Source organism: Adiantum capillus-veneris, chromosome 1, assembly GCF_014529385.1.
Source record: "Adiantum capillus-veneris isolate H3 chromosome 1, ASM1452938v2, whole genome shotgun sequence".
NCBI lineage: Eukaryota > Viridiplantae > Streptophyta > Polypodiopsida > Polypodiales > Pteridaceae > Adiantum > Adiantum capillus-veneris.
The window spans coordinates 70,160,067-70,184,888 of NC_140931.1; the positions used below are offsets into that span (position 1 = coordinate 70,160,067).

Consider the following 24,822-nt stretch of genomic DNA (forward strand, 5'->3'; position numbering starts at 1 on the left):
ACAGGTCAAATGAGCACTACATCTGTGCAATTGGGAGCGAGGCTACACCTAATCTTCACACACAAAAGAGTTTTAAGTTAGTATTGGTTCTTTTTCAAAGTGGAGCTTTCATGGCTTAAGTTTTGTTCTATTTGAGTGTGTTTTTTGCTTCAAATCATCTAGGCCTTGCTTGATTTTGCTACGAATCCTCACAATCAAAGGCCCGACGCCTTCCTAGTCGCATTGCGCACTTCTTGACAACATTTTGAGAAGAGCTTTCTCCACCCACTTCTTAACCATGAGAATTCACCGGGTTGCTAAGAAAGCTTGGTGACCAGAGACTTTGCTCTGGTCATGAGCTCTGCAAAAGTCTCTTTAGGCCGGAGCATCGAGTTGGCCAACTCATCCAAAACCTTCTCTTGGAAGTCCTCTGGTCTAAAAGCTTCAGAATTGCTATCTATCTTAATGTGGCCCAAGTAATAAAGTGGTTTTCTGCAAACTGACTGTACCATTTGTCTGTTAAGCCATCCAAGGTGGATGGGAAGAGTACTAAGTAGGCATCTTCTCGATTGAGGCCACAACCCCTGCAGAGGGAAACAAATCTCCGGGCATGGTCGTCGGCATCGTCTGTGGAGAGATCCTTGAAAGTCGAAAACTTGATATTCACCTTAGCCAGAATGCTTGTGAGCCTCCATGGCTATCTGTGCAAGAGCCTGTTGCTCAAGAGCTTCTTGTGACACAGTGGGTGAGAACTTTATTGAGCGGGGTGACTGGGGAGGTGTAGAACTTGTTGAGGGAATGGAGGTAGTGGGTAATAGGACTAGTGGACTTCTACCTGGCACAAAGGGTTGACGCTTTCTGTTGTAGTACTTCAGAGGACTTAGTAGTGGGCTTTGTCACTCTTTTGACTGCCAGAATGAAAACACAGAAGACAATGAATAACATAGCACCAACCCCACGACTCAACAGTGGAACCTGAACAGCATGAACATCGACTAACTCAAGGAAACCAGTACAGACTCTGGCATGGCAAAACACTGAGTCCCATCCCAAAACTCCCGGGTATAATGGGGGTGTCAAGGCTCAACTGTGCAGGGATGGCGCAGACGTGCATATGCACGAACTCAAGATGCTAGACCTTGATCAAGACGAATGACCATACAAGGTAAGTGATGATAATGATAATATGTACTAGGACCGGCACCAACCACACATGTCTCCTAAAGAGCCACCAACGGCTCGCCGATATCCCAATCTAGCTAAGCCTATCTCTGACCACGGTATAACACTTGCCACGTGTCACTGCCCATACAAGAGTCCGTCTAGTGTGAACTCCTAACCAACTATAACTAGCTGTAGTCCTATGCTAGTGACACTCTAGCCCTGCTACAATTCTCCTGCCTCGCACAACCCTCCGGTTTCACAAAATCCTCCTATTACAAAGGCTCTCACGACAATTGCTTGAGATTGAGAAACAAAAGTCAAGTGAGAACTCGGGAACTATATATAACACCAAACCGAACGAGACAAAACTTGTGCAAACACCCACCCTATAACAAATTGCTGACGTGTCAAAGCCTAAAGAATGGAGCCAACTTGCAGATGCTGGCCGAGGGGCCTATACCCTAAGAAGAACAAGTAACAGAAGAAGTCCTCCCAACTTATGGGGACCCCGTCCGATGGGGCCCCAAGTGACATAAAGAATTAAAATAAAGCAAGACCCGCACACACGTAAAAACTGATGACGTGGTAGATTTTCGAAAATTACACTGGCATGATGACGTGGCGGGCTGTACGGATTTCCGCGTTTTGCGCTGGTTGATGACATGGCAAGCTGTACGGATTTCCGTGATTTACGCTAGCAGCTTTTTGGCTTTGCTTTTGGAGCAAACGCTTTTAAATTTGAAGGCTTTTTACTATAAATTGCTTTTGGGGCCTAGGGCCTTTAAATATGAGGTTAGGGCTCATTCTCTGGCATGCTTCCTAGCAAAGGTGCAGAGTCTCAAGTACCGGCTTGTACTGTGTCAATGCAATATAAAAAAAATTACCAAAAGAGGCACCAAGGTTTGGGGCCAATACTCTCTGGGGTGGAATTCCGCCACTCCGTGACTGCGTGTCGTCTCTCTCTTTCAATTCAGTTGTTATTGAAGTGCTAAAAGTATGTTCAGTCTGTACTTTTCTATTGGCACGTTGTGCCCGTCTTGTGACACACCCAACATAGCAGAGGCACAAACTGCACGCCATACCATATGTGCATGTGGGCAAACTCTTAGGCAGTGGCTATATAGTCTCTACTGCCAACATTGCCAACCCAAGTCCCCAAGGCCCACCTAGCAAACCAGTATGAACCATCCACTACATGAAGTAGAGTATGTGGCAAATAATCCGCAAATCCCAAAGAGGGACCAAAATCTGTACAGGAAGGTATGAGACAAACCCACATCAAACCAAGACTTCAATCATGTAGGCCAACATTCGAAACTCTGCTACCACAATAGAATATGCAAATCAATGCTAGTAGAATACTCAAGAGAAGGTGCTTTGACGCTGATTCGCAACTAAAGGCCAGCACAGCACCACTCCCCAAGATCCCTTAGTAGCCATGAGAGAGGCATGTTCTCCCAAATCCATAACCACCACGCGCGGACATCATCTAATGAGAATACTCAATGTTTGCCGGATGAACCCATCACACAAATAAGGTCTCACCTAGCCAAGGAGCAGGAATCCTCATACAAAGTAGCAACAAATGCGAGTCTCGCATGAGTCCCCTCTATCACTACATCAAAATCCATTACAAACAATATACAACCAAGGCAAGCATCAAGGAGAGTACAACTAGCATCAAACATACCCCACCATTCATCATGAGCGAGCGTAGGCAAATCAACAATCCCCAGCATGACCTCACCTCAAGACGAGGGAGCGCATCATCAATCTCTGCCATCCAAGTATGTATCCCTTTACGCAAACCAAACTCATCAGCGATGAACTATGCATCCAAACAAGGACGCCATGATCATTCAACAAGAGATAATGGAGGCTATGTATCCCAACCAGCCCAATCAATGTGAGACATGTAACACGCTAAGACCCAAGACGGGAATCCTCAACAACACCCAAACAAAATTGAAAGAACTTTCAACACTTGAACTGCAAGAGATGATGTAGGCTCTCTATCCCAACCAACCAAATCAATGTGAGACATATAATCGGCTTAGACACCCAAAACACGAATCCTCAACAACACCCAAACAGAACCAAAAGAACTTTAACACTTGAATTGCAAAATGCTCTAAAAGTCGATACAAAGCAAAACTACAAAACGCTTTAGAAGTCGACACGAAGCGGAATTGCAGTTCATTAGCCCCAAAGTTTGACACCCCTCTCAATAATTCTTTTTGTAGAATCACAGAGTACAATTGCTAGGAGGTTATTCTACAACTGTGCAACGATGCATTGATCTGCCGAAGTTAACTCCCAAGGCTCATATTTAAAGGCTCTCCTAAAAAGCCGATAAGCCCGAAAGCTAGGCACCCCAAAAGCTCCCGTACAACCCAAAAGCCCTCCAAAAATAGCCACCCAGTATCTACTGCACGTGGCATCTGTACCGCACATAAATCACAACATGATTTGTGGCGTAATTGCAGCTTCCAAGAAACCACGGTCACTTTGTTATATGTAATATGCCACATCATCACTAGTGTGACATACCCTCCCCGCTTAAAAGAAGAGTAATCCTCCTCCATTATGCATGCAAAACAGACAAAAACATACAGATAACTCAGATCACACTCACTCTATGCACACATGCATTTGATAACGCAATTCTTGCATGCACAAAGACATAAGCCACTGAACATTCATGACCACATTCACATCATAATCCCAGTCAAGATCTCAAATTCGAATCATGATCACTTTAAGTGTAAGTTATTTAGCAATAACATCCACATCGTGCTCAACTTTTCACGAATGTATTGATATACTAAATCTCATTACTATCATATTTATATCATCCCCTGAGTGAACAAATAAAATGCGTATTCATTTTACTTATTTGTCAAAGTCTGAGTCTATCTCTCTTCCTCTCTCTCGTGCTTTCTCCCCGTGATCGCAGCCGAAAAGAGGAGAGAACAGTCGACCCAAGAGCAAAGTTGACCTGAGAGTATAGCGAGACCAAGTCCACCAATCACTTGGGATTGATGATTGGAATCGCGTTAAAATTCATATCATGATTCAAAGCAAGATTCACGAGTCCGATTGATAAGTTGGCATTGTGTTGTATGAACAACATGATGGCGTGGCAGGTTTGGCCCTAGAGCTTTTTGACCTCAGATATGAAAGCCATTGAATTTTTGAGTTTTTGAGGCCCGAGATCTTTTGAGGAAGCCATTCAAAATGAGGCCAAGTTCCTATAAATAAGTGCCTTGTGTAAGCTCTAGACTTCAATTGCAAAACAGGCTCATACTAGCAATTATACAATTAACTTTGAGCTTAATACAAAGATGTACCGCAAGGGGGGCTACGTTAGGGGCTAGCGCATCTGAGTCCGGAACGTCGCCTCACTACATCTCGTCTTCAAAGTTCAATTCTCTTTTCAGTTCAAGTGCAACGTTTTCAATTATGTAAAATTTAAAAGTCTCTCAATTTATAATTCGCTTGGCTTGTGGTATTCATCAGTTGCATCTAATGGCGCGATGATGAGTCGGGGCAAGGTGGAGGAGACACAATGTGTCTATCTGCCACGTGGCATGGCCAAATGGAAACGAGGGTCTAATGGCACGCTAATCATTGGGCCAGACTACGGGGGTATCATTCTACGACATAGCCAATGGCAGGGCACAGAGAGTCTTGTTGTGACGTCCTGCAAATAGCGTCCAAAAAGGGGCGTGTATTTCAAGATAATAAAACCTGATGACACACCAATGTTTCAATGCACGTTTTTCTCAAATTTCCTACCAAGGATAAAAACATTAGATGTTCTTGGAGTTAAAGCTAGCTTTTAAAATGCATTTAGCTCTGAGAGCAATAATTTCCGTAGTTTAGTTGACAATTTGAATACTACAAAAGTCAAGTTTATCCTGTAATCGAGATATGCGTATTGACTCGAACATATTTCATTCCAAATCTCTCTCTCCTACTTACTTTGTCTAATATCTCCATTATCTAAGCGTTGCTAGTTTTATGAGTTGAACGGATTGTTTATTCTATCCCGCATTGCCTAGGCAATAGGCCAGCTAGTTACATCGTGTAGAAATTTTCAATACATCGTCATTCGCAATTTCTTGATGCTTCTTGGGAAGCCTCTTTCCCATCCTTTAAGTTTTGCATAGATATATTCTATTTCTATCCACATGAAAAAAAGAAAAAAAAAATCTTGATGTTGCTGGTGTGAAGCATATGATGGTAGAATTTCCTTGATTTCAAGAACTCGAGCAAAAGATTTTTCTCATGGGACGCTTTTATTTTGCATTTTGTAGTCGGAACTTGACCATGCTTAAATGCCCCATAGAGATGTGGATTTAAAGATGAAAGAAGATACGCTAGATTTTTTGGCAAAGGGTTTGATGTAAACTACGACGATGTGGCGAATAATAATAAATAAGTTGTTAAGACAAATCACATTGGATTAATGCATCGGTATTGAATAACATAAGGGCATAGCTTAGCAAGGTGTATGTGATGGATATGCTATGGAAATATCTACTGTGGCTAATACAAACCAAATTGGACTGATTATCAATATTTTGCAATGTAAAGGCACAGCAAGACAGGGTAATATGTGATGTATATATCATCATGGCAAAGCCTTTCATACCCAAATCGCGTTGTTTCACCCCAAAACATTTCAGTCCTTGTGAAAGACCGGGTGAAACGTTGACTGAAGTCTGAAATGTCTATATATACGTTACATACATGTGTACATACATATACACACATGTACACGTACATAGAAATACACCGTACATACACATGCTAACATACATATACAAAAATAGAGTGCATAACCTTTTCTTTGATTGGTGAAAATTGTACTCCACACATACATATGTATACATATGAACAACACTATAATTGTATGTATGGATGTAAGTATGTGTGTCCCGCAAGATCCACCATGGAAAACTTATGGTACCACATAAGTGCAAAGGAGAGGAGAGGGATTTTTCAATTTCAAAAAGCTAATAAGAGTATAAGTTAGAAGTAGGCTCCCAATAATTTCCCCTTCTAATTTATAAGTACGGGAGATAGGATATAAGTCTCACTTAAGGGGGATGGGAAAAAGGGGAAGGATAAGAGAGAGCTGTATTGGAAAGAGAGGATCATACATTCTACCTACTGTTCATTTAGAAAGTTTCCACAATCAAGCAACACCAATATCCTTTTCATGGCCGATAAGATTGGTTTTTTTAGCAGAAACCAATAATGAGTTGTGCTCAAAGTCTGCCAAATGTGGAAGAAGTTTACGAACATTCTTCAAAATAAAAACACAATATCATACAAAGCCATGTACAGAATCCACACCACCGAAACCTCCATTTTCCTTTCTCTTTTATGATACTTCAGCTCTCAATCCAAATTGCACTCTAGCTATGAGTTAAAAAAAGTATTACCTGGGCCAAAACAAGTGCATTCAGTTTGTCAGCCTGCCTGCCCTGCCCCAACTGTATCCTCTTCACTGTTGTGGAAGTTCGAAGTTCGAAAGTCTTTGCACAAGTATTATACAAACATTTCTGGGAATAGAAAAGCGTAAGCATTCTTGTTTGCCAGAACATTGATAATACAGAGTAATTTAGTGCATTAGCAAAAAAAACTTCTCCTTCATACATACAGTTTTGCATAAAGCATAACCCTCTCTCCAAAACCTGACGCACATCTGAACAAGCAATCACCTGAGCTACCAACGACTGCGCATCCATGGCTGCTTCAGCTTTTGCATTCACAAACCTCCATTGCAGTAGTCGATTATGCAAGATACGATGCAAATGGGCCTCATCAACTTGCATCAATCCTTTCTTTCCCCTCTTCAAAATATCACCGCCAAAAGTTAGCATAACAGCAGCACTGTTGGGCTTTGGCCCTTGCACTGGCATAGAGAGTGCAGGTGCCCTTGACCTTCCAGGACTCGGAGTCCTTCGAATGTAAGATGATGTTCTTGTCAAACTTGCAGGTTGCTGAGGTGCCACTATTGATGTCCAAGGTGGAGAAGGAGCCTCAGTGAAAGATAAGCTGCAATCTAAAGGTGCTTCTGGAGACATGGGTGTGATGGATTTTATACCTGGTCTTTGATTGTTTGCCACTGCTAGATCAGATTCCAGCATAGAAGACCGCACAATGCTCTTCTGTGACGCACGAACTGATCGATTTTCTGCATCCTGCCAAAACCTTGCAGGCACAGTAGTACCTCTCGAAGTTCTCACTTCTATTGAGCTCATTGTACCATCGTCACACAATGAATCAGCTTTTGAATGCATAGAAGAGTCTGCATCTGAGACAAGACTATTAGCTGAAGAAGTGTCACAACATATCGAGCTCAAATCTACCTCTGCCTCCCTTGCTAATTCTTGCGAGTCATTTATACATGCAATGTTTTGTTTCTCAGCAGAATCTCTGGTGGAGGAGCTCTTGTTACCAAAAACCGCACATGGCACATCCCTCCTTCCCCTGCTTTCTACTCGTGACCTTTGTGCTTCAGCAGCAAAACCTTGTCCTTCATTTACAGAATAAGAAAGCGCTCGTGAAGAGCTAAGGGGACGTGGAGCCCGTGAAGAACCATAAATCGGCTTTGCTTGTGCCAGCACTGTAGTAGCTTTGGTTTGTCTCCCCCTGTCAAATGAAAGGTCTACACTCTTACTCAGTGTTGCACCTGACATTTTTGTGTTACTTCCAGGCCAACGGTAAGCATCAGGTTTGAAAGCATTCTCAAGAGGCTCTGCATTTTCTGCTTGATCTGAACTTTGGAGAAGTGAAGGTATGCTTTTGGGTTCTGGGAACCTGCTTTGCCCCGTATTTAGCGTAGGTTTCAGAGCCTGATCTATCACACTACTGTTGTCTTTACCTCCATAGACATTCTTCTTGTTTGATGCATTCAGTGGTTGTAAGTAGGACTCATAATGCACAGAAGTGCTGAACGTTCTCGCTGATGGTGGCCACAATAGCTCGGTGCGTCCATTCTGGCGCCTAGGTGCTAAGCTCACATCTGAGCTGCTTTTAAGAGTTACCTCACAGAGACTGTTTGAAACCTTTGTTTGTGTGGATCTCAATGGTGATTGGTAGCCCTTTTCACTTGATTGACACCCTTTTGGCGAAGAAAGATCGGATGCATATGAAAGGCGGTCACCTGGCGCATTTGGATACCTGCGATTCAATACAACTTGGGTGGTACTAGACTTGTACCTAGATGTAACTTCTCTATTTCGAGGTCTGCGCACACTAGTTGCTGTAGACCTCTCATCATTTTCCCCAAATGAAACATGTTGTGGTGTTAGAGGTACAGGAGGCCGTTGCCCAGAGGCTACTTCCGACATCACCACAATGCCAATGTGACAGTTAACATGATAAGTAAAAAGAAATCATTGAGAAGTCTGGCTTGAAACGTTTGATGCTGGAATCATTGTAGCAGAAAGCTATGTCCTTCAGAGAACAGGATCCCAACCAGCTGCAGAGTGCAAACTTAAATGAATAATCAGATAAAGTTGTGCTCCACAGACATTCCACCCGAATATGGAACATGCAGCATGTACAAGGCCTCTTCACAAAGTTGTTTGAGTACAGCAAGGACACCATGGAATCTATATGCACAAGAATGGAACAACACACACACACACACACACGAACAAAGTGGACTATGCACGTGGTGTCAATGCGCCTTCCTTCTTCAACCATGGAAATTCCAAGGAGAAAAAAATAAAAGCTCCTCATAACTCGTGTCCCTGTGCTTTTCAACATGGCCTGCAACTCGTTATTGCAAACGCGAATGTGTCTGTGTGCGAGTATGTGTATGTGTATGTGTTTGTGTGACTTACCCCAGCAGACAGAGAGGCCCTTTGATGACTCTGAATCATAAGGCGCTTCTTTTCCTTCGAAGAAGTAGGAGAGCTCGCGAAGCAGCAAACAAAGTGGCCACTGAAGAACCTTCTGATGCAGAGAGAGCGCGAGCGAGGGTGTGTGTGAGAGAGAGAGAGAGAGAGAGAGAGAGAGGGAGACGTATCAACTTCTTTATGACAAAAATGTCACGCATGTGTGTAGAGCGCGCCTCTGTGTGTGTGTGTGTGTGTCGAGAGAGAGAGAGAGAGAGAGTGAGAGAGAGAGAGCACAGTGATGTGTTACCTCTAGGAACTCGAAGGAAGCCTGTGAGAGGAACGTTAAGAGTTCAGAGAGGAGCCTTTCACACGAGGAACCTTCCCAAAAGCGAGCCGGTCCACCAGATTTCTGCCCGTTGAAACCTTTCAAACCTTTTCTTGTTATTGGTGAGCCAAAGGTCTTTTTTGGCTTTCTAAAAGAAAGCCTTGGTATTGGGCTGGGCCAGGGGGCTTCATAGTTTTCAGTGCATGATAAAAACTCACCTTTCATTTCATATTGTTTCTTACTTTTTTTGCATTCTTTTTTTTTTTTCCATAAAGGGCTTGAGAGCGTTATATTAAGAAGAGAACAAGCAACAAGAGGTTCTCCTTTATGGTTCCTACACACACCTCCAAAGGATGTTTAATGAATGCAGAATGGACGTTGAAAGGCTACGAAGGCTACATAGCAGTGGGATATGTCTGATCGTCCGCATGCAAGATCTTTTAGAAAACCTGATAGCTTAAATGCCGTGTATACAGAATGGTGTTGATGCTCCCCAATTTTTTATAATTACCTTTGAATGTAAATCGCTGCTATCGGATCATACGGAAGTAACATTTAGTAAAGCCCCACAATGTAATTTTCTTTGCATTCTATTGTTTTAGAATGCTAGGCAGCATTTACTTTCTCTCCATGCTTGAAAATGACTTTAGAAATCAAAACATTAAACAAAATATTCATAGGAGTTTGATCTTATAATGCGGTCTTCGAAAAAGTCATTTTTGTTTAAGTGGCAAGTTTCCTCCTTATAAAAATACAAAATGAAAATATTAGTAGAAATTTTTAAATTTGTAAAATATTCGAACTATTTTTTAGTATATTGTATCGAGTTTTTCTACTTTGCCTTCCTTTGCAGCCGGCTAATTTCGGCTTCTGCCCTTCAATTAGCGTGTTGCATGATAGTATTAGTGTTGTGTGCGTCTTGAAATTGTTAGTGTGTGTGATTGGGTTGATTGGAGGTGAAGGGAAGTGGATGTGGAGATTGCCTATCATTGTGTCTTAGCTCCTCCATAGGCCAAGAAGCTCACCTCGTAGATTCAACCATTCATGTTGCCATGATTACCTCACTAATCGTGTGAGTGTTTCCATGCCCTAGCTGGGTAGCACATATGAGGCCTCACTGTAGGACACGTTTAGAGTGGTATAGGTGCTTTTGACGCAGAGTTGGTGCTCTATGGTCAGTTTGACAGTTTATGCACCTCAGTTGGTCTCTATACAATGTGCTTTTGAGAGACATTGCCCCTTTTAATACTTTGTCAGTGACATACTTGGTCATTTTGTCTTGTATTTTGGTTGACATAGTCCCAAATACAAAGGAGACTCTGTCGAAATTTTCCCGGAATCTTTTGGTAGTTTTGTCACCATGACTACGAGCAAAGTCTGTGACATTTATGACATAAAGTAGCATGATGGCTCTAATTTTCAGCTTTGGAAGAACCAAATGCATGATGTGCTTGTCCAAAGAAGAAAAAGTTGCCTTTTGCCTATGCGGCTAGAACTGAAGATATGCACATGACTCAGTCTCAGTGGGAGGAGCTTGATGAGCTATGCAGGTCTACGATTAGACTTCACCTTGGTGAGTCAGTGTACATTTCAGTGTTAGAATGTGAGACTGCTCATGCTTTATGGTAGAAATTATACGACACTTGCAAAAAGGATACGGATAGCAATAAGGTTTTCTTGATTCAAAAACTCTTCGACCTTTATACGAAGGAGTCAGCAACGTTGCCAACCATATCACTAATTTTGATTCTCTTTTTGCCCAGATTCATGCACAACACACGACCATTGATGATGAGATGAAAGCAATCTTTTTACTTTGTTCGTTGCCACCCTCTTGGGATATCTTTTGCACAGTTGTTAGTAACTCTGCTCCTAATGGTACTCTAAATTACGATGATGTTACTCGTGCACTTTTGTCAGAGGAGATGCCTCAAAAGACCATGACTATCTTGCATCAAGACGAAGCTCATTATGTGCAAAGGGATGATAAGCAACATAAGGGCTGTTATTCACAACGTGAGTCGAAGAAAGAGGAAAATAGAGATGCATCAAAGGGTAGAGAAAAGTCTCATGGTCACCGCAATGTTCAATGCCATTATTGAGACAAGTTTGGTCACATAAAGAAGGATTTCTATGCTTGGAAGCGTGGCAAAGAAAAGGGCGAAGGTAAAGGCAAAGATCATGATGGTAAAAAAGAGAAACCAAAGAGTTTGATTTAGATTGAAGAACTGATCATAATGCAAGGTGACAGTGATGCTCAAGACATTAATATGGTGACTGAAAATAATGATGTCTTTTATCATGCATAGGAAACTCTATCTTTGCAGAGTTCTATGTCTATTGAACTCCTTGTTAGTGGTGAAGTATCCCATACATGGATCCTTGATTCGGGTTCTTCGTTGCATGTCACACATCATAGGCATTGGTTTACTACATACGAGGAAACCATTGGCTCTATTACACTTGGTGATAGTTACTCTTGTGACATTGTTGGCGTAGGTGATATTGCCATGGTTATGGCAAATGAGGTGAAGTTTATAATCCATAATGTACGTCATGTTTCAACCTTGACACGCAATCTGATTTCGGTTGGAAGTCTTGACGACTTGGGTTAAAAAGTCATATTCATCAGTAGTCTTGGTGTATTGCGAAGAGTCATCTTATTATAGCCCATGGTTTCTTAAGTTGGTTCACTTTATGTGGCCTCTTTATGTATCTGATAAAAACAGTGTTCTTTCTATAACGGATCTGTCAACCGTTGCTTTGTGGCATAGCCGATTAGGACATATGTCAAAGAAGGGAATGGAGACATTCTCTCGTTTGGGCTACGTACCATCTTTGCAGTTTTAATGTTTTCCCTTTTGTGAGTACTAACAATATGGAAAGTAAACACGGATACATCGTACACATTCTTTCGACAAAGAAAGTAAACCCTTAGAGTTTGTGCACAGTTATTTATGTAGTCCTATGCCTTCTAAATCCCATGGTGGTGCATCCTATTATGTTACATTCATGGAGGATGCAACACGGCATGTTTGGGTTTATGCCATGAAGTCTAAAGATGAGACATTTTCTTGCTTCAGGAAGTTCCTTTCTAGTGTTGAAACTGAGTCTGAATATAATTTGAAAGCTTTGCCCTCAGACAATGGTGGAGAGTATGTCCAATCTCCAAATCTTTGAGAAGAGTCCAAATTGCATGGCAGAGGTAGGTTGAACACACAAGCACTAAGAAGGCCCCACAACACCCTGAGTCCAATCTCAATCTTTGCCTCACAATTAAAAAGGGCATCAATCGGCTATAATTGGAGTCCAATATTTGTTCAATTGACCGATCCCCCTTTCAAAGAGGGTCAAAGCTTTCTTCCCCTGTAAAAGAGGTGGGTTTTAAATTGAAAAATTAAAGCTCCAAAAACATGATGTATTTAAACATGCAAATGGTTTATCAAGTTTAAAATCACCAAACCACTCAAGTGAACAAAAGCTGTAATGTAATCCCCAATCATCCAAGGTTTACTAGAAGACCCCCTGAGAAATTGCAGAAAGCGAGACCTAAACTTATATAATGCTTTATCTGACCAATCCAAGCGAGGGAAGAAAATACAACAAATAAGGGATCAAAATAAATTGCATATCTCTCTCTCTCTCTCTCTCTCTCTCTCTCTCTCTCTCTCTCTCTCTCTCTCTCTCTCTCTGCGTGCGACCTACGTGCTGCTTCGATGAAGGTGCTCCATTCTATCTCTCCACATCTCTCTTCTCTCTTCTCTCTCTTCTATCTTCTCTCTCTCTCTCTCTCTCTCTCTCTCTCTCTCTCTTCTCTCTTCTCTCTCTTCTCTCTCCCCCTTAGTGTGTGTGTGTATCCAATTTTCAACCTTGATAATCAAGGTCCAATGGAATTAGAAGTGTTTTACAGAGAGGGTGGGTTAACCCATGCTACCGATGTCAGCTGTGTTTGAGTGTGCATTTCTCTATCCTCACCCTCTCAGTGTAACTCTGTCAAAAGAGACGGAGTTACCGCAACCGCCGTCGTGTTCTCGTGTTGTAGCGGCTAGAAGACATGTCTACTAGCAATAAGTACTAAATAAAAATGAAAGTCATGCCCAAATATTTGTTGCTGATCTTTGCTGATATTTATAATGGACTTTGTTTCCTTGGTCCTGGTTCAAGTAAGTGGTTGAGGCAATCAGACATATAGTAACCTCGATGTGGCATATTTGTTTCCTTGATCTCCTCTAGACCAACGAGACGTATCTCTGGGGCTTTGCGGTACACAGCTGACTGGATTTTTTCCTTGTTGAGATACTTTTATAGAGAAAATCTGATTTCTTTCTGGCAATGCTCAGTGAGAGGCTAGGCCAGATATTTAGTGTATTGTCGGTGTCTTGAGTGACCCTATCACACAAACTTTAGCTAATTAAGTCAGCTGAGATTCTATGTTGTTGCTAGTTTCCATTGAGGTCAAAATTTGGGCGCTTTTCCCTTCTCCATAATCTCTTTTCTGCATACTCGGATTCGTAACATGGTCTAAGCAAGTCTTGGAGAGAGATCCAAACACAACAACACAACAAGCCAAATAGTCGCAAAAATCCTTAGGCCTGATCACTTGTCTATTGTTTGCATATAACAGACTCAGGAGTCTATTGGATTTGTCTTCATTACAAGGAGGTTTGTCTACTTAAAGGAAAATAAGTTGATTTGTTCCAAAATTAGTGTGGGAGGCCCATGATTGCATTACAAGTTTTTGACTTTTTCACTAGTTGAGAAAGAGGGCTCTTTTTTCACCGTTATCAGAACAAGCTGTCTATTTTTTGCAAGAGAAAAACGTGCCTTTTAACATGCAAAAGTTTGGCTTTTCCAACCCTTTTTTTGGAACAATCACGGTGCCATGACTGCTCCTTGGGTGATAAATTTGATTTTTGCACGAGAGTTAATTTCTCTCAATCGTGAAAAATCACATCCCCAGGTGCGAAAAACCATTTTCTCACTCGTCAAGTGTAAATCTCATTTTTTACAGCGATGGGAAAAAGTCTGAAACTAATATAGTGATGCTCTCATTTTATTTCAACTCCATGTGACCTTCAAAGTATGGCAAACCGTAGCTACAGTGTATAAAGCTACATTGATGAGAAGTCCTTTGCCATGATGATGGATTTGTGTAATGCTTTTAATGTAGTGCTTAGAGTAAGACATGCATAAATTGTATAATTTGGGTGTTCCAAGTAAGATTACCAAGGAGGCGATATTTAATACTAGGGTGCGTTGAGGAGTGGTAGAGTATGTATATTCCTACAAATACTTGGAAGTCATTTTCTACAAGTCCCTCTTTCTCTTTGAGAGGAACCTATTTTTTAGATTGACATGAGGGTATGCAACCCTCACAAGATTCTCTAGATTTCGGGACCTTGTCTTGACCATCACGATTTGTTTGGCCAAAGGTATGATGGATGGAGAGCCATGGAGAGACTCCTAGGTATTCTTTACGATCGTGATCTGTCTGGCCAAAGATATGACGGATGGAGAAGACTCCTAGTTAGTATGGTCTCCAAGATTATCCGTTGTAAGGTCACAAAGTGCCACATGAGGTTGTCCCCAAAGAGTCTTCTTGGCCATGTGTAAATGTCAACAAGGATTTCTCTCCAATCAAGGCTTCCATGCCATCGGACACAGAACATCTATTACTACTCACTTTGATGTATACACTGCCTACCTATTGGCACAGTTTTGGGATGAGTTTCTTCATGGCATCCCAGGCATTAGTATTTAGTTGTTCGAAGTTCTCGAAATGTGTCGAGCCGGTCCCAAGAAATTTTTCTAGTAGGACGTTGCTTTGTTGGTTGCAAGCTTGGGTTTCATCTTTATGTTGAGGATCCACTTATCAAAAATTCCCTTGTTGATTTGAAAGATTTTGGATAGAATTATGGTTGTTCCCCTCCAATTTTTTGGAGATATTAGAGTGACAAGAAAGGCCATCCATTTGTTTCTTCAATATAAAAAACCCTATAGAATTGTTGTTTAGGCACACAGTATTAAGCGTACTCATTGCATTTTTCGTAGGACATTGAAAATTTCTTTTATATATGTCTCTAAACGTTAATTAGCAGCACTACTATTCTGCAGCAGTGGAGCTTGTTTCATTAATATCCATTCAAGAGAAATGGCTCTTTAATGGAATTTGTTTCCTTGGTCCTGGTTCAATTAGGTGGTTGACGCAATCTCATTTCTTTTTGGCAATGTTCATGCAAGGCCAGATATTTAGTGTATTGCCAGTGTCTTGACGAACCATATCAAACAAACTTTAGCTTAAGTCAGTAAAGCTCTACGTTCTTGCTAGTTGCCATTAAGGTCAAATTTTGGAGCTTTTCAACTCGAATGGGTGCTTTTTCCTTATGCATAAGCTCTTAAAGCTTTTTTCTTTTTTGCCAGCAACAACATGACAAATGTTTAACTAGCCTTGCAAGTACAAGTGAAATACACTAAATGAGAAGGTGCTCTAGACTCGCATTTGTAACATGGTCTAAGCAAGTTTTGTAGAGAGATCCAAACACAACAACACAACAACACAACAAGCCAAATAGTCGCAAAAATCCTTAGGCCTGATCACTTGTCTGTTGTGTTTTCATATCATATACTCATAAGTCTAATTGGTTTGTCTTCATTACAAGGAGGTTTGTCTACTTGAAGGAAAAATAAGTTGATTTGGTCCAAAATTAGTGTGGGAGGCCCGTGATTGCATTACAAGTTTCTGACTTTTGTACTAGTTGAGAAAAAGGACACATTTTCCATCGTTATTGGAACAAGCTGTCTATTTTTTGTAGGAGAAAAAACGTGCCTTTTTACATGCAAAAGTTTGACTTTTCCACCCTTTTGTAGAACAATCATGGTCCCGTGACTCTTCCTTGGGTGAGAAATTTGATTTTTGCACGAGATTAAATTTCTCTCCAATCGTGAAAAAATCACATCCCAAGGTGCGAAAAACCATTTTCTCACTCGTCAAGTGTAAATCTCATTATTTACAGCGATGGAAAAAGTCTGACACTAATATTGTGATTCTCTCATTTTATTATCAACTCCATGTGAACTTCAAAGTATGGCAAACCGTAGCTTCAATGTATAAAGCTACATTGATGAGAGGTCCTTTGCCGTGATGATGGATTTGTGTAAAGCTTTTAATGTAGAGCTTAGAGTAAGACATGCACAAATTGTATGATTTGGGTTCTCCAAGTGAATACCAAGGTGGCGATATTTGATACTAGGGTGCATCGAGAAGTGGTAGAGTATATAGAGTACTACAAATACTTGAAGTCATTTTTTACAAGTCCCTCTTTCTCGTTGAGAGGAACCTATTTTTGAGATTGACATGAGGATATGCAGCCCTCACTAGATTCAATAGATCTAGGGAGCTAGTCTTGACCATCATAATTTGTCTCATCAAAGGTATGATGGATGGAGAGCCATGGAGAGACTCCTAGTTAGTCTTGACGATCATGATATGTCTGGCCAAAGATATGATGGATGGAGATCCGTGGAGAGACTCCTAGTTAGTATGATCTCCAAGATTATCCGATGTAAGGTCACAAAGTGCCACATGAGGTTGTCCCCAAAGAGTTAGTCTACGGTAAGGCTTTGGCCTCTCAAGCTACGGGTTCTGGGCTCAAATCCTGCATTGGGTTACCTCTAGAGGGGCACCTTGTGCTCAACTGGTGTCCACATTGCTAGGGATCTTGCCCTTGGACACTCAAATCATCCTTCTCCTCGAGTGGGTCACCTAAGGAGGAGGTTCCTAGTTGGTTTCTATGAGTTCTCTCCAGCATTCCCAGCACGTGGTGCATCAAGTAGGTTGCCATGGTGATGATTCCTACGCATGGACCTTGCTCAATGGTACGCGATAAGCACCTCCCCCTTTGGAAGGGATAAGCACCTCCCCCTTTGGGCCCTTGGGAAGGGATAAGCACCTCCCCCTTTGTCTGTTGTAATAGCATAATGATGAGGCTACTATTTATTTATGAAAAGTATGTACAAGAGAATTAGAATGATGAGGTTCTAAATTAGGGTCTAGTACCTGAATGACCAAACGGAAAAAACCCAGTGGAAAAAAGGTGCCTTTGGGATACATACATTATTGGAGTACTTATTAGCATGAGAAATATTAATAAAGTACTCAAGGGATTATTTACTGATAGATATGGAATTAAAAAGGTAGAAAATATGAGAGGATAGCATGATGGAATATTGGTTTGCCTGCTATAGTCCACTCAAGGTGCATCGATGGAAGAAAAAAAGAGTGTCTAATGCATATGTACGATAACGGGACATCTTATTTCTGCATACACAAAAATGCATGGGAAACAATATGTTGTGCAAGAAGGATTTTGAGGGGTTCTTCAAAAAGATGGTATAGCTATAAAGCATATGACATGGCTTTGCAAGCTGGCACCCCTTAAGAATGGTTTTTGTTGACGAGGATATGTGCTCTCATCTTGTTGTGCATTGTCCGTGAGTGTTAGACTCTATGACACTCCACCAATTGTAAGTTCATAGAGTTTGACTCTTATGCTCATCTTATCCAGCATGACTGACATGAATTAGATATGCTCAACTCTTCCAGCTTGAGCATAATCATAATAACTACGACTCTTAGGACAAAGTTTAATATGACTTGAAGCTTTGGGACTAATGCCTTGCTCATTTTATGGCTCAGCAGCCCGACTCTGACTATGCCAAAGAGTGTTTTTTGCACCCTGGTGACTTGACTTTTTACATTCTTGTGCTTACTACAAACATTTCTTCAGGTAAAAGAAAGCTTGAATCCTCAAAAAGAGGATTACTAAAGGACCAAGTTGGCATTGAAGGTTTCTTTTGCCATACCTGTTTTAGCCTCTTCAAATCTGCATTCTCATTGGTTGGGTTGTCCTTATTTGACTGTGAAAACTCCATTATTTATTTGATTCTCCAATTGGGCTTGGTGATAGGAGTCTTTGATGCTTTTGTAGGCCTCTGTTGATTGTTGACATTTGACTTTTGACTTGGAGCATTGGAAGACTTAGGAATCCAAATCTGTTGATGACCTTTGTATCTCATAGGCATTGGTTTACTACATACGAGGAAACCATTGGCTCTGTTACACTTGGTGATAGTTACTCTTGTGACATTGTTGGCATAGGTGATATTGCCATGGTTATGGAAAATGAGGTGAATTTTATCATTCATAATGTACTTCATGTTCCAACCTTGACACACAATCTGATTTCGGTTGGACGTCTTGATGACTTGGGTTACAAAGTCACTTTCATCAGCAGTCTTGGCGTATTACGAAGGGTCATCTTATTATAGCCCATGGTTCTAAAGTTGGTTCACTTTATCTGGCCTCTTTATATATCTAATAAAAACAATGTTCGTTCTGTAACCAATCTGCCAACCGTTGCTTTGTGGCATAGCTGATTAGGACATATGTCAAAGAAGGGAATGGAGACATTCTCTTGTTTGGGCTACGTACCATCTTTGTCATTTTCAAAATTTCCCTTTTGTGAGTACTCTCAATATGGAAAGCAAACACGGATACATCGTACACATTCTTTCGACAAAGAAAGTAAACCCTTAGAGCTTGTGCATAGTGATTTATGTGGGCCTATGTCATCTAAATCCCATAGTGGTGCATCCTATTATGTTACATTCATTGAGGATGCAACACGGCATGTTTGGGTTTATGCCATGAAGTCTAAAGATGAGACATTTTCTTACTTTAGGAAGTTCTTGTCTAGTGTTGAAACCGAGTCTGAACATAAGTTGAAAGCTTTGCACTCAGACAATGGTGGAGAGTATGTCTCCAAAGAGTTTACACACTTCTGTTCAAGTAGGGGAATTAAGCGTGAGTTTACAGCTCCTTATACCCCTACACAAAATGGTGTTGTAGAACGAATGAATAGGACCATCCAAGAGAGGATTATTTATGCGCTATCACAGGCTAATTTACCGCAAGTGTTTTGGGTTGAAGTATTATACACAACCATGTACTTGATCAATAGATCACCACATGTTTCATTCATTAGAAAATTTCGGAGGTCATTTGGCCGGAGGGCCATGTAAGAAATTGTATTTCTCTCTCTAGAACCTTTTTTTAAAATGCACTTGCACTTTGTGAGTACGTCCAAAAGGACAACCAAACACTCTAAAAAGTAGATTTATATTCCCAATCGTCCTTGAAAATTGTCACTTTTTTATTTAATGTGAGCGTCTTTTTCCGGAGGCAGGTGCGACGCATTCAATGCAGCTTACGTCATCAGTGCAACTTGAAAAGTCACAAACTGTCAAATAGTTATAGATTTTCAGGCTTCTGACACCACCAATGCGTCCGGAACGCCAAAATACCCTATAAACAAATGTCTACTTGTCTCATTCTGACATACGGAGAGGCAAAAAATATCAAAAAACCCCAAAAAATGGGGTTTTTACTTAAGGCGCGCGAGGAGGCATTCTAAAATTTTAGAATGCCCCCCTGCGCGCCGTTAGTACAAAGCTCCTTTTAGTGGTTTTTGGACACTTATCTTTCAAGAAAGCCCCTTATTAGAGGTTTTTTGACATTTTTCTCTCAAAAAGCTCCCTAAAAAGAGGAAACAAGGGGTCTTTTACTAACGACGCGCGGGGATTTTGGAATGCCCCCTCGCGCGCCGTTAGTAAAATGTACTTTTAGGGGTTTTTGACATTTTTTGCCTCTTTGGATGTCGGAGCGAGGCAATTGGACATTCATTTATAGGATATTTGGGCGTTCCGGACGCATTGACAATATCAAAAGTTTCAAAATTTTCCACCACTTGATAATTTTGTGACTTTTTGAGTTCTAGTGATGATGTAAACCGTATTAAATGTACTGCATCTACCTTCTGAAAAAGGTGCTCGCATTAAATGAAAGAGAGTGATCGTCTTCAAGGACCACTAGATTATTAAATGAGGAGAGGGACATCTTTTATATTTTTGTTAATATCAATCTATTTTTTTACGTAACGCAGGCTTTTCTCTCATTGGAGAAGCTTATTTTCCTCTCTCTTCCAAAAGGCCCTCCAAAATACCTCCGAAATCTCCTAACACTACAAGAGGCTCTTCATATTAGCGACGCTCACACAACGACGCTCAAAATTTTTTTTCCCAGCGTCGCTATAAGCGTCGCTATGAGCGTCGCAAATTTCTTTGTAAATTTGCGACGCTCATAGCGACGCTTATAACGACGCTCATAGCGACGTCGGCTGGGGTAAAAAAATAACCGAGCGCACCCAAAAACTCAGATCTCAGATCTGAGTTTTTCGGCGCCCTCAAGCAAGGAGCAGGTAACGCTCTCCCTCACTCTCTCTCTCTCTCTCTCTCTCTTTTTCTTCTCCACACACACACACACACACACACGAGGAGAGGAAGGAGAGCCAGGTATGCTCCTTCCCTCTCCTCATTCCCATGTTCCCTTCCCCTCTTTCTCTCTCCCTCTCTCTCTCTCTCACACACACACATACACACACACATAGTGTTTTTGAGAGAGAGAGAGAGAGAGAGAGAGAGAGAGAGAGAGAGAGAGAGAGTACAAACAAAAACAAAAACGCACACACACATACATAAACAAAGAATGCACACACACATTGAGAGAGAAAAAGAGAGAGAGAGCATGCATAAACAAAAAACGCACGCATTGAGAGAGGAAAAGAGAGAGAGAACATGCATAAACAAAAAACGCACACATTGAGAGAGGAAAAGAGAGAGAAAACATGCATACGATCCAAAAAAACGCACACACATTGAGAGAGAAAGAGAGAGAAACTAATTTAACGTCGTAGGAAACTAATTAAAATTAAAAGACCTAAAGATCTAGCCGACGAGGAGTTGAACTCAAGACCTATTATTCAAGAGGGAAATGGCATAATCAATCTATCATACTTGGCATGGGTGATAGAAAGGTTATACCATTTATCTCTTTTTATTGGCACACACATCCACACACGCGCACACACACAAGAAGAAGAGAGTTATAACGTCGTAGGAAACTATCTTAAAAGACGTTAAAGATTAGGTTATATGTAGACTTACATTAAATTAGATTTAGGTTTATTTTTAACTAGATTTACGTTTATTTAAGCTAGATTTAGATTTACGTTATATTAGATTAGATTTAGGTCTCCATAGACTGCGATGCCTGCATGAAGCGGGTGAAAAAAGCCCTCAATGGAATATAGGGTATTGCTGCCTTCACTCATGGTGGGCTCAATGGAATATAGGGTATTGCTGCCTTCACTCATGGTGGGCTCAATGAAGAAAGCCCTCAATGGAATATAGGGTATTGCTGCCTTCACTCGTCGGACTCTGACGCTGGCCAACAAGCAGCAATCTTGCAGCCCAATAGACGTGTTCGCAGGCGCTTTGGTCAAGCGGCATATGTGAGGCCACAAGATGTAGCCTCTGACAGCTCGGGGGATGATCATGCAGAGCACATTCCCAACGAGGCAATGTTTGAGCCCGAGATTGATGAAATGATCGAGACGATCATGGATTCAGAAAGGCTTATCTATGATGATATGAAAAGTGAAGCCGATACGCCATTGTATAATGGAGCACGTATGTCTAGATTGAAAGCACTCCTGGTTCTTCTCAACATGCAGGCAAAGTTTGGATGGAGTGACACTAGCGTCACAGCGCTTTTCAGGTGATCTATTACAATTAGTTTACTTTAATAGAACTCTAAATGTACAATGATCTGATAGATTTTTACACGACTGTATCATATTTTTATGTTGTGTAGATTGCTGAAAGAGCACATACTACCAGCTGACAATGTGATGCCAGATTCCCGAGATGAAGCAAGAAAGATTTTGCGAAACTTGGGGATGGATTACAATTCTATCCACGCTTGTCCTAATGACTGCATTCTTTTCAGAGGGGAATACACAGACATGGAGAAGTGTCCGAAATGTGATTCCGAAAGATATCGAGTAGATCTCCACGGGACAAAAATTCCACAAAAGGTTTTGCGACATTTTCCTCTGCTTCCTCGCATCAAGCATTTCTTCGAATGTAAGTCCATGGCCGCCCTAGCATCATGGCATGAGGAGAATAAATCTTCGGATGGTGTGCTACGAATTCCTGCAGATTGCGCAGCCTAGAAACATATAGATGGAACATGGTCGGATTTTGCCAGGGAAGCTCGAAATTTGCGCTTAGGCCTGGCTATGGATGGCGTAAATCCATTTGGTCAAAGATCAACATCTTACAGTGTATGGCCCGTTGTCATCGTCAACTACAACATTCCCCCGTGGTTGACTACGAAGAAGGGGCACCTATGGCTAAGCTTGATTGTGCCAGGGCGATATAAAGTGGGGAATATGGATGTGTATCTTCGTCCACTATTGGAAGAGCTACAACAATTGTGGATTGGCATAGAGGTGGTGGATATGAGCCGACACACAGGACGACGGAATGCTTTGATCAGAGGCATTCTAATGTGGACCATGCATGACTATCCCGGGCTAACAGAATGCTCAGGTGATCTATTGACACTCCTCACTCAGACACTGTAAATATTGTTTTTTCCCATAGTTGATCTATTATCATGTGTATACATGCAGGGCTTCAAACAAGCGGATATAGAGCATGTGTCACATGTGGACCTAGACTGAATGCACGTAGGGCACCCTCACTGAAGAAGCAAATCTACGAAGGTCATCAAGCGTATCTTCCAGAGAATCATGTGTTACGCGACGGCTTTTTGGGAAGAGAGCCACCAAGGATGTCTGCACAAGCATGGTTAGAGCAGAAGGAGATGTGCGATGACGGATTGCCTCCAGGGATGAAGAGACTATCTCTATGGTACGAGTTACCATACTGGCCCCGACTCATGATCAATCACTTGCTCGATCCAATGCACATATTCAAGAATGTGGGTAATCTACTATGGGACCATTTGACCGGCAAGAAAGATACTTTGGGAGCCAGAGTTGACCTTAGAAATGTGGATCTTATGGAGCAATATTGGCCGCAAACAGCGTCTGATGGATCGATAAAACTCCCTAAAGCACCATGGATTTTCACAGGAGCCCAAGAACGCAAAGTAAAAGAGGCCATTCGATCTTTGCGGACCCCCACTGGCGTAATGCACTCGCTCCGAACGTGTTTTACTAAAGAAGGAAAGCTTACCGGTTTGAAGTCACACGATTGGCATAAAATGTGTCAAGTACGTTCATAGTGGTCTTTAATATCATTGCATAAAATGTGGACTTTAATATCATTGCTGCACATACTTTACAGTTTATTTTACCGGTTGCCATTGAGGGATGTTTGTCTCTCGACATCCGTAACACAATCTACAAACTTGCAAAGCTGGTGCAATGGATCTCACAAAAGGAGATCAACGTAGACTCCATACCATTCGCCAAACTAAATGCTGCGGAGCTTGTGTGCATGTTTGAGAAACATTTTCCTACTACAATGCTAACCATTCAGGTGCATCTTCTTGTTCACATAGTTGATGAGGTGGAAATAGCTGGCACAGTTCATTCCAGATGGATGTTCTTCTTAGAGCGTTTCATGAAAACGCTTAAGGGATATGTGCGTCAAAAGGCACGTCCGGAGGGTAGCATGGCAGAAGGTTGGTTGGTATCAGAGTCCCTAGTGTACATTGGAGAGTGGCTAGACGGATTTGATAAAGCCCGGGACACGCTATGGCGAACCATAGATGATGAGCGCATATCTGGGATTGTCATGTGCAATCTCGGTGTTGAGAAGAAAATGACGGAAGATCTAGAGGCTAAAATCAACCGATTTTGCATGCTTCACAATCCAGTGATGCAAAAGTGGATTTCACAATATGAGGATGCAAAGCAAGAGCGACAAAGGGCACGAATCGAGTGGAGACGCGGAAGACGACCACCGATGCACTATCCAGCGGTTCTGGAGAGCCTACCAACCTTCATGAGCTTAAGATGGTTGCACAACCAATTGAAAAGCGCACAACAATGCGGTGACGAAGTGACTGAAGAAGAGTGGGAGTACTCTCGGGGTTGTGCGACCAAGGTAAGTTTGCAATGTACGACTAGCAAGTGACTTTATTTATAAACGTTTGAACGGCCACTCATAATCTTTGTTCGTTGTAGTATAAGTCATACACAGCAGCATGGTGTAAAGGTCGACATTTTAGGGTGGAACGAATCGACAAAAAGCGTTTTACTCAAGATTGTGGAATCATGGCAAAATTTGAACAGTCTAGTCGACGACGTTCCTCTGATGTAGATCCTGTGGTGGCGGAACTCACTTACTTCGGCACGCTGCAAGAGATTTTGAGGATCGATTACAGAGGATTTTTTGTCGACTTGTTCGACGTGCAATGGTTCAAGATAATCATGGAGGGTCGCAACGCTACTGTGCATAGAGGAGAGTCTGGTTTTCTTGAGGTGGATTCTACTAAGAAATGGACTGACCTAAGAGACACTTTCGTACTACCCGAGCATTGTGAACAAGTAAGTATGTAAA

General features: G+C 41.6%; 1 protein-coding gene across 2 annotated transcripts in view; it reads right to left on the minus strand.

The window, feature by feature from the left end:
* Window positions 1-9,319, minus strand: part of LOC147464939 (uncharacterized) — a 29,233-nt gene extending 19,914 nt beyond the window's left edge. Inside the window, exons 1-3 of one of the 2 annotated variants that reach the window (XM_086517141.1) lie at window positions 9,009-9,319; window positions 6,876-8,641; window positions 6,597-6,716 (exon numbers count right to left, since the gene is read on the minus strand). In XM_086517141.1, coding sequence (XP_086373267.1) covers window positions 6,597-6,716; window positions 6,876-8,510 — 1,755 coding nt within the window. In that variant the 5' untranslated portion in view covers window positions 8,511-8,641; window positions 9,009-9,319. Of the gene's footprint in view, window positions 1-6,596; window positions 6,717-6,875; window positions 8,642-9,008 lie in introns of those variants that run through there. The other variant, XM_086517146.1, reaches the window with a different exon arrangement.
* Window positions 9,320-24,822: the final 15,503 nt, after the last annotated feature.